General features: G+C 40.2%; 1 protein-coding gene across 1 annotated transcript in view; it reads left to right on the top strand.

Annotated features, from left to right (window-relative positions):
- Positions 1–14,769, top strand: part of aars2 (alanyl-tRNA synthetase 2, mitochondrial) — a 35,650-nt gene that overhangs the window by 16,673 nt on the left and 4,208 nt on the right. Inside the window, exons 12-20 of the mRNA XM_003215913.4 lie at positions 1,306–1,478; positions 2,519–2,632; positions 2,908–3,048; positions 4,054–4,191; positions 6,113–6,222; positions 6,729–6,837; positions 12,308–12,430; positions 13,475–13,585; positions 14,605–14,688. Coding sequence (XP_003215961.2) covers positions 1,306–1,478; positions 2,519–2,632; positions 2,908–3,048; positions 4,054–4,191; positions 6,113–6,222; positions 6,729–6,837; positions 12,308–12,430; positions 13,475–13,585; positions 14,605–14,688 — 1,103 coding nt within the window. The remainder of the gene's footprint in view (positions 1–1,305; positions 1,479–2,518; positions 2,633–2,907; positions 3,049–4,053; positions 4,192–6,112; positions 6,223–6,728; positions 6,838–12,307; positions 12,431–13,474; positions 13,586–14,604; positions 14,689–14,769) is intronic.

Consider the following 14,769-nt stretch of genomic DNA (forward strand, 5'->3'; position numbering starts at 1 on the left):
GAGGAAGACATATTAATTGCCTCAGTCAGCAAAGTCTTTGTTGTCAGCCCTGGCTATTAGGGTTTAAGTAGCTCTGGCAGCATTTATCATGCTTTCCTCACACAAGTCTTCCTGTTGTTCTCAGGAAACATCACAAAACAGTCTTCCCTATTTGATAACATTCTTCTGTTTGTAAACTTTAATTAGATACAGAAGTATTATATGGTGTAATGAAGAGTGTTCCTGTTGATGGAAGTAACTGGAACATGAGAAAATTTTATTTAGGTCTGCTGGGAGGAAAGAAAAGTATTTTACTTTTTTCGTGTCAGGAGTGACTTGAGAAACTGCAAGTTGCTTCTGGTCCAAGAAAATTGGCCATCTGCAAGGATGTTGCCCAGCTAATGCCTGGGTGTTTTACCATTCTGTGGGAGGCTTCTCTCGTGTGCCTGCATGAGAAGCTGGAACTGACAGATCGGAGCTCACCCCGCTCCCCAAATTTGAACCGCCAACCTTTTGGCCAGCAGTCCTGTCGGCACAAGGGTTTAATCCATTGCACCACCAGGGGGCTCCTTCAAGTATTTTACTTATCCCAGTTGAATACTTGCCATTACAGCAGCAACCCTGAAGGTGTCACTGTTTCATCAATAATACAAAGGGGATTTAAAGGAATAAAGCTTGAATGAATTCACATAATGCATTTAAGTGTAGTTTATCCTCTTCCACTGCTTAATAGTTGGCTGACTTAAGAGGGAATAATCCATAATAGCCAATTTGTGATACTGGTTTCATATACTCTGTAAAGATATGAGGATGTATTTTATGTGGGAAACAACAGAAAACTTTGTAGCACCCCTATCTTGTACTTTAGCGAGAGCCAGTGTCATGCCATTTAATAGACTCCTGGGCTAGGACTTGGAAATTCTGGCTTCTAAGTCCTCACCAAGGCATGAAAATTTCTGGGTGAACCAGGGCCAGTCCCTTTGTCCTATTGTACAGGTTAATGTGAGGGTAAAGTGGTAAGGAAGAAAGTAATGGACCAAATCTTGAGCTATCTGAACATAGAGTTAGATATAAATCTCACAAAAAATAAGAGCTGATCTTGTCCTACAATGTGGATATGATTTTTTAGGAATATCCCGAGTTCAATCATTCTGACATAGCATGAAGTGACTGGCTGTAAAATAATAATAAAATTCTTGCATGATTACAGATGAGCTTCGTAGCATCATAAACATGACTAGCCAACTTTCTTGGGCTATAAATGCTACAAGTGATTTGGCCTCTCACCAGAAGCATGGCGCATAATATTCCTGTTTCTCTTTGCAGTGTTCAAGCAATGCAAAGCTACTGTCTTGATGCTGTACAAAGATGGCTCTCTTCAGAAAGAAGTCAGCGGAGGAGGGCAACGCTGTGGGGTCCTCCTGGACCAGACTTGTTTCTATGCTGAGCAGGGTGGCCAGGCACCTGATCAAGGCTACATGGTGTGTGGTGGGCAGCAGGTAGGCTTCTTCACTTACTAGCCCTGGAACCAACATTTGACCCCTTAGGCTAGGCATGAATCTCTGAAATAAATTACCTATGTTTGCTCTAATCACTGAAAGCCACTTCCAACCTTGTCCTATCTAGGCCAGTGTTCCTCAAGTGCAGTGGTTCTCAACCTGTGGGTCCCCAGATGTTATGGCCTTCAACTCCCAGAAATCCTAACAAATGATAAACTGGCTGGGATTTCTGGGAGCTGTAGTCCAAAACAGCTGGGGGCCCACAGGTTGATTATGGAAGCTAAACTCCAACACATTTGGTAGTACCTGTATAAGATTGCTTGTCTGTTTCTCAGATTCTACAACTGATACAGGTAAGAATGAGATTTTAAACTTGTTTTTTGACAAAACATTCCCAAAAAAATCTACATCTATGCTGTGAGTTTGAAGATTAACCATCACATCTTTATTTATGCATGTAGAATATTTTCTTTGTTCCTATAGTCATTCTTTCTTGTTAACAATGTTGTTATAGCCCAAGATGGCTGGAATTCTGTTACCAATTTATCATTGACACCTGTTAGTGAACTGGGTAGGTCTCTCTTGATTAGAAATTGTACATTAATGTCATGAAACACACCAAGAGCCAATGTTGTGTTGTGGTTTGACTAAGACTGAGAAACCAGAGTTTGAATTCCCACTTGGCCATGGAAACCTTCTATGTGACCTTGGGCAAATCACACTTTCTCAGCCTTAGAAGAGGGTCACCATAAATTGGAGTTTATTTGAAGGTACAAAACAACATGTGCAACTTGCTTCTTGAACCATTCTCTGATCTTTGGCCATTCTGGCTGGGGCTTCTGAGATTGGATAGCCAACAATATATCAGGACTCAAGCTGTAGAACCACTGATCTAGAGGTTTTCAGGCCTTTTGGAGTCCTTCTTGAACTGAAAATTTAGTTAGATATTTTAAATTCTCAGTTTTCCTCTGGAAATGTGCTTCAGCCAAAGCAACATAGGTTTGTGCTCATGCCTGCATTTGTCTCTTTCTGCTTTTGAGGACACATTTTTTCCTGTGGTATCAGTGCAAGTTTCTGCTGGTTATGTGATCCATGAAGTGATCGCTTCTGAGGCCCTGAAGGCTGGAGACCAAGTGCAACTCTTTGTTGATGAGGTAACAGTCATTATTGGATTATGCTAGGGAATATCTAGGTCTCTTCTGTGTCTTGCAAACTTACAAGTTTATTAGGACTATGGCATCACAGCTGTTAAAGTTTGGGGAGACTGGATTACTGGGTGTATGGGCTGAGATTTGATTTTCACAAAGCTCTTTTAACTGAGTTTTTAAAAAGTATTCTCATGTTCTTCTCCATCTTTGATAAAAGAAATAGCAGAATCCGTCATCCCTCCTTTCTTACCAAGAGCATTCCTCCTGTTTTTGCTTCCTAGGCCCACAGGATGGCTTGCATGGTGAACCACACAGCCACCCACTTGCTCAACTTTGTGCTCCGTCAGGTCTTGGGAGAGAGCACAGAGCAGTGTGGGTCCCATGTAACAGCTGAACATCTGCGGTTTGATGTCAGAACACAGGTAAGAGGGATCCTCAGTCTTTCCCATGTAGGAGCAGTGAGGAATGGTGATAATGAGCAAACCTGAAGCCAGGCCATATGAGTTAGTCCAATATTTCTTCTCTTCTCATGACAGTTGTGGATTCTGGTCACGTCTCCTTTTGGTGGACACAGCTAACTATATGTTTGAGGGAGGCTGTAAATGCCCAACATGCAAGTTTTACAATAGTGAAATTGTCCAAGAGCAACCCCAGTGGACTGAGCTGGACCACTGAAAACTTGAAGCCTGAGCTACCTTTTCCTAAGAGGGTGTTTAGTTTTGAGCAATTCCTCCCATAATCTTCAGTCAGCATATCTGGTGGGTGTGTTGACTGGATCATACAGCCAGTGTAACATTCAGGGAATATTCAGGTTGGAGAAGACTGGTCTAGAGCACTCACAACTCCTTTCTGTCTCAATTTTCTTTACATGACCCCAGGTATATAGGTATATAAAATACATATAAAAACCAAACATTTACTAATAATAAATCAGCATTTGCAAGGTATGCTAAACAGGCTGGCATTCTTTTTTATAGAGTACAGCTGCAGCATTTTCTGCAGAGTTCAGTCTAAACACATTGTAGGTAACAGATTTGTGTAAATGGGTGACATTCAGAAATCTTTTACTGTTGCCCAACCTTTAGTGACCCCAGCATTGAGCTGAGGGACCCCATTTGGGGTCGGAACCCATGGTTTCAGAAGCAGTGATCTAGAACATGTTTTATTGTTGCAGAGTGTACAGTTGTTGATAGTTCTGATCACGTTTCCTTGTAGTAGACGAAGAGTATGAGGAAAGGTAATGGTTTCCATATCTATCTGTGTTTTATGAGCTGGAGATGAAATGGAGCAAAGGATGCAGTTTTGCAAAGCAAAGACAAATCCAGAGAGATTTTTTTGAATGCTAGGTTCTTCCAGATAGCAGCGATCTTCAGCTCTTGTTACATAATATTGCATTATTTCTGATCAAATAACATGTCCTTCATTAGGTCCCAGTAAAGACAGAACATCTCCAAGAAGTAGAAAATGTGATTCAGGAGATAATAAAAAAGAATGAAGTTGTCTGTACTGAAGAAGTTCCCCTCAAGCTGACAAGTGATATTCAAGGACTCAGAAAACTGGATGACGTAAGTCAAAGAAAGGAAATAAATGAAGCCTCTTTAGTCACTGAAACCCAAAAAACTTTCAGTAGTAAATAAGCATTACTACTATCTTGCTGTGTGATTTACAGACAAATATTCCTAAAACTCTTTTAAATCAAAATTTCTTGTAGAAATAATGTGTTCAAAATGTGATGACAGTTAGAATATAGGAAACTGAGGTCAAAACAAGAGCCTGTAATTTATTGTGGATTTTTGGTAAAAAAATTGTCTGCTGTTTTTCAAAAAATGGCACCGTAGAATAGGAACTGCATATGTGGCCAGTCTTTTCTAAACAAAGAAGTGGGATGGTATAAATTTGATATGACTGCTTGAAATTAAAACTGTCAACTAAGCAGAGTTGTCATACCTATTTATCCAATGCTGAAAATATCAAAGGGCAAGTGGTGTGTCTTGGTCTCTGATATTATTTTGTTGAATTCAAAAGACAACATACTAAACAACAATACAAGAACAGCTGCCTATTCTAGCTGTGCTCATGCATGACAATTGTAACCACAGAAGGGTCTGGGGACGTGTTGCCAGTTCAGGCCCGGTACCAACCTTCCTGGGGTGAACTGAAGAATCTGCAATTGAACCTAGATATATATGGCAAGAGGTTGAAGTTATTATTATGAACCATAGCACTCAGACTCCCCCACTAGTACAGCCACTATGGACATTTAGAGAGGTATGATCCAAAATAGTATGTTTTCCAAATTCTGAACATGACAGGGTGCAGGCTCTATTCATCTATTAACCCTGCAGAGATTTTCCTCACCACTTCGCAGTTCTGTAGCCATCTGGCTCCCAGCCTATAGTCCCCAGCTCTCTCTTTGGAGCATTACACAAACTTTCCTAATTTTTCCTATCTATGAAGGTTTTTCCATCTCTGAATTAATCTTTCATATTCTTGTGCAGATCTTCAGCATATTTTGGCAAATCAGGCTCCTTCAAGTATTTGGGTGTTTCTGAATGTTTCATGGCCTCATTACAGCTTGATGTTACTTAAATTAAGAGATAGCTAGGAGGCCTGTTCTGTTCTGTAAAACAGAAATGCCTAAATTATCGATACCATGCTAAGTGGCTTTTCATACTAGCAGGTTTGATTATTTCTCAGTTTGATTAAGACATTCTTTCTAAGACTCTTTTGGTCCTCCAGTATGATTCTATCATAAACCTCCTGCAAGTTATCCATAGAGTCATGCTGGAGGACCAAGAGATTCCTAGGGAGTGTCCCCCCTTCCCATCTCCATAATAGAAGATTTTTTTTATGGTTTTCCCATTTATCCAAGGTCCTGCATCCTTAATCCCTGTGAAAGTGGAGGGCATAATTTTAATTTGTTCTCAAGTTGCTAATATGAGAGAGAGCAATTCTATAAGCGTGTGTATCCAGAATTTTCCAGACTTCTGAATGCATGGCTGTTCAGATGGTTCAGGACCAGGCTGTGGCGCAGGCTGGAAAGCAAGCCAGCTGCAACAAATCAACAAATCACTCTGACCGGTGCCTGCATCTTGTCTCTGTCTCCGTTCTATGTCACGGCATTGAATGTTTGCATTTATGTGTGCAATGTGATCCGCCCTGAGTCCCCTTCGGGGTGAGAAGGGCGGAATATAAATGCTGTAAATGAATATAAATGCTGTAAATAAATATGCACAAGCATGCGGCTCAACCATTGGTACAATCAGAAGCAAACGTGCCATGTGATAGGATGATAGTGGATGGAGTGGCATCCATTGAAACCAGATCTGGAAAAAAGAGAAAAGCTGCTTGGAGGAAATGTGTCACACCATCTTTTTCTGGTCAGTTTCCCATGGTTCCGTGGGCTGAGTACATATACTGTACATGGAGCAGACTCTTCCAGTAATCCAGGCTTCCCTTTGTTTGTTTGCTTGTTTTCTATGTCAGGTGTATCCAGACGTCGTGCGGGTGGTGTCAGTGGGAGTTCCAGTGAAGAGAGCATTGGTTCGTGAGTCTAAAGATGCCATGCATACCTCTGTGGAGCTGTGCTGCGGAACGTATGTTTCAGTTCAACTCTTTTTGTCTATTTTACAAAACAAATTCATGTGAAACAAAAGTCATATTGGGATTGAATGGATTATGGCCTGTTAAGATCACAACCCAGTGGGGATTAGATTATGACCTGTTAGAATCACAGCCTAATGGGAAGCAGAATTTCAGGAGTGTTCTTTGAGTTTATTTGGTACGGTAATGGATGATCACTGGGCACGTAGATATTTTGTTTCTATTTGATGCTTTCAGCAGACAATGATTCCAGCAGACATCTTTAGAAATTACAAGTTTGTTTACTCATAAATTCATGTATTTACCTGACGTTTCTTGTCAGATAAAACTTCAGAATGTCTCAGTTTATATCTAACTTATAATCTTTAACAGTATCTTCAAAACAATATTGCTTTATACAACTCTCTTTAATAACAGTCTATTTTCAAAGAAAACACCAACCACATTGTTTTCACCATCCCCAGAAGAAAAAGAGAATGTATGTTCTTCTTCTTCCCAGGCACCTTTTGCGAACAGGAGCTATACAAGACTTCACAATCATCTCTGAGAGACAGCTGGTTAAAGGGATAAGCCATATCATTGCACTAACTGGAGAGCAAGCCAAGAAGGTAAGACCTTCATGAAACAGCTGGTTGGCTTTTGTCTGATGATGTTAATGTTCAGAAAACATGTTCAATTAATATAGATCACCAATCTGCCCTTTATCCCCTCACCTCCATACTCACGTTATTTCCTTACCTATGGTCTCCATTCTCTTGCTCATCTGCTGGTGCCCTGGTTTTCCTTCACTCCTGATCTGACACATATCCCTTTTCACACACTCATTTTCAAATTCGGCCTTTCAGAATTTATTAGTCAAATTAATATAGTGGAGTGTTGTGTGGTTTCCGTGCTGTATGGTCGTGTTCTAGCAGTATTTTCTGCTGATATTTTGCCTGCATCTGTGGCTGGCATCTTGAAGGAACCAGACAACAACACTGAACCCATGAAAGCCTTTGACAATACATCAAATTAATATAACCTGCATAGTTATTCATTCTCTTAAGAGCTGTAAAGGGGGATCATTTTGAATAGATAGGTGGAAGGCTTACTGCCAGAAGAGTAAGGGTGAAAAACAGCAAAGCTTGATGGAAATAGAAACTTTATTCATCTGATCATTGGAAATTCCATCAAAGTTTCTTCTGACACCAATCTTTTTGTTGATACCTTTTAAAAATAAGTACTTAAGAGAAATATATGAACAACCTGGTTCTGATAAAGGAGGATCCATAATCTCAACATCTTCCAAGAGCAGTTTCTGTGTTTCATTGCTGCTGCTATTATTATTATTATTATTATTATTATTATTATTATTATTATTATTATTATTATTATTATTTATATTTATTTATACCCCATTCGAAAACATGCCAATGTGAGTAGATCAATAGGTACCGCTCCGGCGGGAAGGTAATGGCGCTCCATGCAGTCATGCCGGCCACATAACCTTGGAGATGTCTACGGACAACGCCGGCTCTTCGGCTTACAAATGGAGATGAGCACCAGCCCCCAGAGTCAGATATGACTGGACTTAATGCCAGGGGAAAACCTTTACCTATACCCCACTTTATCTCCCCCGAAGGGGACTCAAAGCGGTTCTCTGTGACAAAGTTATAGTTGGGCACAAATAGCACTCTTACAACATGGACCTTTCATATCACACCAATATAGCACTGTGGATTCCTGGTATTAGTAGTATGGTGAGGCCCTAGAGCTCTATGGCTGAGAATTCTAAACCGCTTCCCTAAAATACAAATCCCAGGATTCTATGGGATGGAATCACGACAGTTTAAGTGGAATCATAGTGCTATAACTCTGTAATGTGAAAGAGTTCATGGTAGTTTGTGTCCTGTTTTGATGCATTTCATAATAATCTTCTCTTTTGAAGCAAAATCAGGGCAGATAACGCTAACCCTGCCTGCCTTTTACAAATTGCCTCCATGTGCTTTTGTTCCTCTCATCTCTCTGTCTTTCTTCCCCATTCTTCTCTGCCCCTAGCCTTTTTCGTTTTGTGCTAATAAGCCCACCCACCTGCTCCATGGATCTGCCCTGTTGCTGAGAGCAAGGACACCCAAGCTTTGCCACCGACTAGATGGGAAACCAACCCGATCTGTTGCCCTCTATTTGGTTGCAGGCAGCAGGCCATTAAATTATTCCTAGAGTTCTGTTTTCACTCTGGCGCTTGTCTTTCTGGCCTTGTCATCTCCTCCTGTGTTGTTACATTGCTGACAAGACTCTGCCTGTCATAGAGAGCAAAGGTTTTAGAGTAGGCTTGCCGGATTATTGAAAGCACTGACCCAAAGCAGCTTTGTGTCAGTATTTTGTGTTCACCTGCAGTTTCCTTTTATGTTTGGCTCTAAAGTGGAAGTGCTTACATTCAAGACTGTTGTTTGCTAAGTGAATGAAAGTAGTCATGAAAGAAGCCATCCACAAGAAACCAAGGAAAGCAATGATCATCTGTGTGCTCTTGCAGTTGTTGACTCCTAGCAGAATCTGGATCATTTTCATAGTTGTGGCACACAATAACAATGGTTGTTGTTGTTATTATTTATTTTGATTATTTATTTATTTATTCATTCATTCATTCATTCATACAGCGCCACCACTGCACATGGCCTTTTGCAAGTAAAAGAATAAGAAAACAGATCCCTGTCCTCAGGAGCATAAACTAATTATAACATGACATAAAAGGGAAAAAGGGATGACAGTGTGGGTGGGGATTAAGTCCGGAGATACTGCCTCATCTTTCCATTGCCAGGGCAGTGGCAGTTGGGATGGAGGCAGGGTCATTTATCTGCTTCTGGGACAAGACATAATGGAGCTGTGCCTGCCTTTCCTTCAGTTCACAAACTAGATGTAAATTACGCAAATTAAATGGTAAGATGCATGTCTTGGTAATTGCTCCAAAAATAAAATGTTCTTCGTCTGTTTCTGAGGAAAATTCATCCAAACAGATCTGTGCTGGCTTTTGCTCATAAGTTTCTGTGTGGCTAAACTCAAGGCTGTCTGATGGATCTTGTCTCCCCCATGAGCTATCCTGGGCCGTGAGATCTGCAGGATCTTCTTTCAATATGGTTGTTGGGAACACAATGTAAGGACGTCTCAATGTCCCCCTTCTTATTGTGCTCCTCTTAGCAGACAAAGGCTTAAAAAAATCCTTGCCATAATTTTAGAACTGAAGGACTTTAAGGAAAAGGCCAAAAAAGGATGCTATATTGTGTGAAGATGCATGTTTTCAGTTGAATTGATATTTTTAAGTGTGTGTTTTAAATTGTTTCCATATGCTTAATAGTTTGATTCTGTTTTAATGTTCACTGCTTTTATGTTTCTAAGTACATTGCATCCATTCTAATTTGTAACCCATCCTACGTTCCAATTTTGGGGTTGGGGAGGAAGCATTTTGTCATAATCATCATCAGTTGCCATCATCTCCATATCCATCTGTAGGCCTTTTTGTATAACTGGTTTTTCTGGGCTCACTTCACTTTTTGATGCATTCATTCCATTATTCATTCATTCTACTGTCTTCAACAAGAAACCTTAAAGGAGTTCAAGTTCAACCATCTCCGGCACTCCTATCCATGCCCAGATTTATTGTTTAGGAAAATTATGCCATCCATTTAATGAATCAATCGTGTATTTATTTGAAATGTCTATATACTGCTCTATAACCATGTTTTTGTTTTAAACCGGTTCTTGGAATTGGGCCGATGCAGAGAGGGAGCCAATGAGGTTGGCATACCACCAGCACAAAATGGTCATACTGCCCAGTCCCACTTAGCAAGCTTGCAGCTGGGCTCTGAGCTAAAATAAGTTTCAAAACCATTTCCAAAAGCAGCCACATATACAGCCAAACACCCTCTGATTGCAATATGTATATGACTGCACTGCAGTAGTCAAAGGAAACATTTAGATGATACCAGGCTGTGGTGACTTATCACACTAGAGCTTGGATCCACTTTAAATCCACTTTAGGTAGGGGGCTTTAAACAGCTCAGCCAGACAGGTCCTGGGCCACACTAAACTACAAACTCCAGAATTCTGCAGGAGGCAGAAACCGGATTTAAAGTGGATTCATGCTGTAGTGTGATGAGGCAGTAAGTCAGGGTCTTAGTAAAAAGCAATGCTTCCAGTAATGAAAGATGGATGAAGAAGCACCTCTGAATGTTGAAATCTATACCCTGCGTAATTATGAATGCTATATACAATCTTGTATGTAGAAAGGCTGTCCTGCTTCTGAGTGGCCAGTTAGCTTCACACAGCTTTCTGCTGTTTTCTAGGACACTGCTTTTTAAACGGTGGTTCCTGACCCCAAATGGAGCCCCTTTAGCTCAATATTGGGATCATGAGCAACAGTAAATAATTTCTGAACACTACTTGGACATTTACATGAATATGCTAGCAACAATGTGCAGTGGTTGCAGTGGACTCTGCAGAAAATACTTCAGCTTAAAAAGGTCTGTTCTGGGGTACAACGAAAATGTTAACACGTTCCATGTTCCTTCCGTGTGGAAGGAGATTATTAGAACACATATCTTCTCTTGCCACAACAGATATTTTGGCTTAAATTTTCCGTTCTAAGTAACTGATTTCTTAGTGATACTTTCTTTACAGGCACGTTTGGTGAGATCATGAGAGAGGAATTTTTCAGTGGTTGGTTCTAAACTGGAAGCTTCTGAGGCCCCATCTACATTGCCATATAATACATTATATGGCATTACAGTAGCCCTCAGTGCTGCAGCAGCTTAAACCACTGAGATGCTGAACTTGCTGACCAAAAGGTTGCCGGTTCTAATCTGGGGAGCAGGGTGAACTCCCACTATTAGCCCCAGCTTCTGCCAACCTAGCAGTTCGCAAACATGCAAATGTGAGATCAGTAGGTACCGCTCCGGGGGGAAGGTAACGGTGCTCCATGTAGTCATGCTGGCCACATGACCTTGGAGGCGTCTACGGACAACGCTGACTCTTCAGCTTAAAATGGAGATGAGCACCAATGCCCAAAGTCGGACACAACTGGACTTAATGTCAGGGGAAAACTTTTACCTTTACCTTACTTATGGCAGTGTAGACTCATATAATCCATTTCAATTCAGTAAAACTGCATTCTGAAACTGCATTATATGGCAATGTAGATGAGGCCTGAGTGAAGATCAGCTCCGTGTTCTTCTGCCACTAGGCAAAAATCTTTATATTCAGGTAGAGTTTTTGCAGCTGGCTGCTGGGGACAGTGCTTTTTGGAGGAGTAAAATGTTCTTGCTTTATTCTTCAGGTGCTTTTAAAATGTTCTTAATTTGGTTATTCCATTCTGATAACCTGTTTCATTGTGTTTCCCAACTGAAATTCATTGTGTCTTCCGATATATGTTTTAAATTATTATGAGATCTACTGTAGACACCAGTATTGGGAGAATGCTGGGAGATAAAGTAAAAATAAACAGGAACTCTTTGCAGCAGAAGAGTAATTATAGATAGTCTATTAATCCTTCTCAGGCAGTGCTCCTGGATTGTCTAGCAGGCTATTTTAGATGGATGGGCTAGTAAACAAGAGGTGGAAGGAAGAAAAATCTCATTTCACACACTGATTTCCCCTCTGGATGCGTTGGTACATCATAGCAAAACAGAGAATCCCTTGAGGGATGATGGTCATGGGCAAGAATTCCTAATGTTTTATTGACATTTTCTAGTTTGTGTCTTTTGTTAATTGGAAGGAACATTCAGTCCTCTGTAATATTCTGTTCCAATTTCAGTGTGATGAAGTGGTCTGCATCCCCGCTCCCTTTTTAGCTGGCATGTTTAATAAGTGAAAATTAACAGGGATCATTTGCCTTTGAGAATGCAAACATTTTACTTCCTATTTTGCCATCATCTCTTTTATTTTGAATCTCTTATATCTAATCTGATAATCATACTGTGCTTTTGTGCTTGGAACAAAGTGTTTCCAGATCTCTTGCATCTAACCTCAGCTTTAATTCTCTGCATTGTTTGTATATCCACTGCTTTAGTAAATGTTCCCTCCTGATTTTTTTTCTTATTTTTCTAGGCTCGGGAAGATGGCCGGACCTTTGCTAAGGAGGTGGAGTCTCTTACTATTCGGGTGAAACTGGGAGGAGCCACAATTGATGAAGCACAGAGACTTTCCAAGGAGGTTGGCTACCTGACAGTTGTGAGTACTGCCTGTCTTCTCAGCCAAATGGCTGAAGGATGTCTAGTTTCTTCCTGTCAATATGTCCTCTGTTACTTCTTGAATGAGTAGCACATTTTCCTCAAGGTTATATTTTCTTCCTTCCTGTGCAGAGTATCGGTCTGATTAGAACATTTACTATTACACAGCACAAAGGAGTCTGGTTTGATATCTAATTCCTTTGATTATATAACCCAGGAATAGGATTATTTAGCCATACAGATGTTACTAAATTCCAGGTGCCATCATGTTTGACCATTTGCCATGCTGGCTGGCCATCTCCTAAGTACAAAGATATATAGAGAGCTACTGGTTTAATTTACACAGTAAATTAAATTTACACAGTAATGATGCAGTTGTTGAAGCTCATTTCTCTTTGCCAGCCCCACATCAACCTGGCTTACTTAATACAAATAGAGCAATTCATTATCTTCTGTTGTTGACCAGATAATCAGATTACATGCTTCTTTAACAGAGTATGGAAAAGGTTACTTTCTAGGACTACAACTCCCAGAAGGCTCCCACCCAATATTCCCTGAATATAACTTTTCCAAGCTCTGAAACTTAATAAAGTGTACTTTCTCTTACTTCTACCTTGCTGTGACTGACATCTATCCATTGTCCTCTACCCTGATTTCATCAAAACAGATGTCCAGCAATAAAACTGTTTTTTCTAATTTTGGTGAATTCAGCCAGGACTAGCTGTTCCCATTACAAACTTTTGAATTTTTCCATTGACATCCATCTCTTCAATAGTGTAATTATACCTTCACTTACTTGCAAACTAACTCCAGCGTTTTGACCACATATCCACCCTGAGTCCCCTTGGGGAGATAGGGCGGAATACAAATAAAGTTTTATTATTGTATTATTATTATTATTATTATTATTATTATTATGTGAAACTGCCCTTCAGTAGCATTACCTTCTCCCAAATGAGCAAGGATCCAAGGGGCTCTTACGGACTATAAATAAGTAGACACTCACGAAGAGGAAGTGCCCTGATGAATCCTGTTTGTTTTGCAGACGGTGTACAATACTGCAATGCCTCATTGGCAGAAAAGAGAACTCCAGGCCACTCTGAAAGCTCTGCAGAGAGCCGCCAACACTGCAGTCAGAAAACTGGAAACCAGACTGGTAAGGATCTAGCAGTGACTAGTCTTCTGGTCTGTTGGACAGAAACATGACAAAACCAAATGGAAATATGATCTTTGACACTGTGGACAATAAATAGTTGTCATGGCCAGAAGATTGTCCTGAATTTCCCAACTTCACTCAACTTGACTGAATGATCAACTTTTAGATGTTTCATAATTATAACAGTGGGGAAACACCTCTGCCTAATCATTATATCTACATTATGTATAATTTTACTCACTTCTACCATGTTTTCCTCACATCCACATTTTAAAAAAAATTAAACAGCCAACGCAAACTCTTTCATGACTTTGGTTGACTTTTCCGATCTCTTTTCTAGCACTACAAGGGGAGAGATATTATTCCAGTTCTAATTATTATACATTTTATGCCAATTATTTCAAGTCTAGTAGGAGATACTTTGAAGATGCTGGGATTCCTTTTAAATTAGTGAGGAGAAAGAAATATATATGGATAAGTGGCAGTTGGACATGCATGGCGAAACATGGAAACATGACTGAAATGCATAAGAGATTGAACACCATCTAGGATGTTGTGGCACATTCTGAGTGTCAATCCTAGAAACACTGGAGCATTTTACAAAATACTATTGACAGGTTTTCTAACTTATCCAAAAACTACGAGGGCAAGGACATACTAATTAAAAGAAGAAAATCAGATATTTAAAAGATTCCCGAATATGCAAGGTTTGCAAGTGATGAAGAATTTTAAGCAAAGGATTCCTGTTGTGGTGAAATAAGTGTGGGTTCATGAAAAGAACCATGGTATAAATTGGTTGTAGGTGTTGAATTCATTTTACTACCACTGTCTCCTTCCTAGCATCTTAAGATGCCTGACTAAATTCTGAAGAGAAGATGATTTCTGTTCCCGATACTTGTTTGTGGCCACTGACAGAGAAATAACTGTAATTATTTATTGCTAACATTCGTCTCCGATGGCATGCATTTTGTGTCTGTTCCATGGCAGTTGCCAATACACTGTGTACTTTCTTCCCCCAGGCTGCTGAGGAGGCACACAAACTGCTGGCAAAGTATTCCAGGGAGGCAATCATCGTCGACACCATCGCTGTTGAGTCACCCTCTGTAAGTGTTTGTCAGTTTTGTGCTTCTGTCAGAAGGAAACAGGCAAGAGAACTGAGACTGATTCACTTTCTGTGAGGAAGC

Source organism: Anolis carolinensis, chromosome 1 (genome assembly GCF_035594765.1).
Source record: "Anolis carolinensis isolate JA03-04 chromosome 1, rAnoCar3.1.pri, whole genome shotgun sequence".
Lineage (NCBI taxonomy): Eukaryota > Metazoa > Chordata > Lepidosauria > Squamata > Dactyloidae > Anolis > Anolis carolinensis.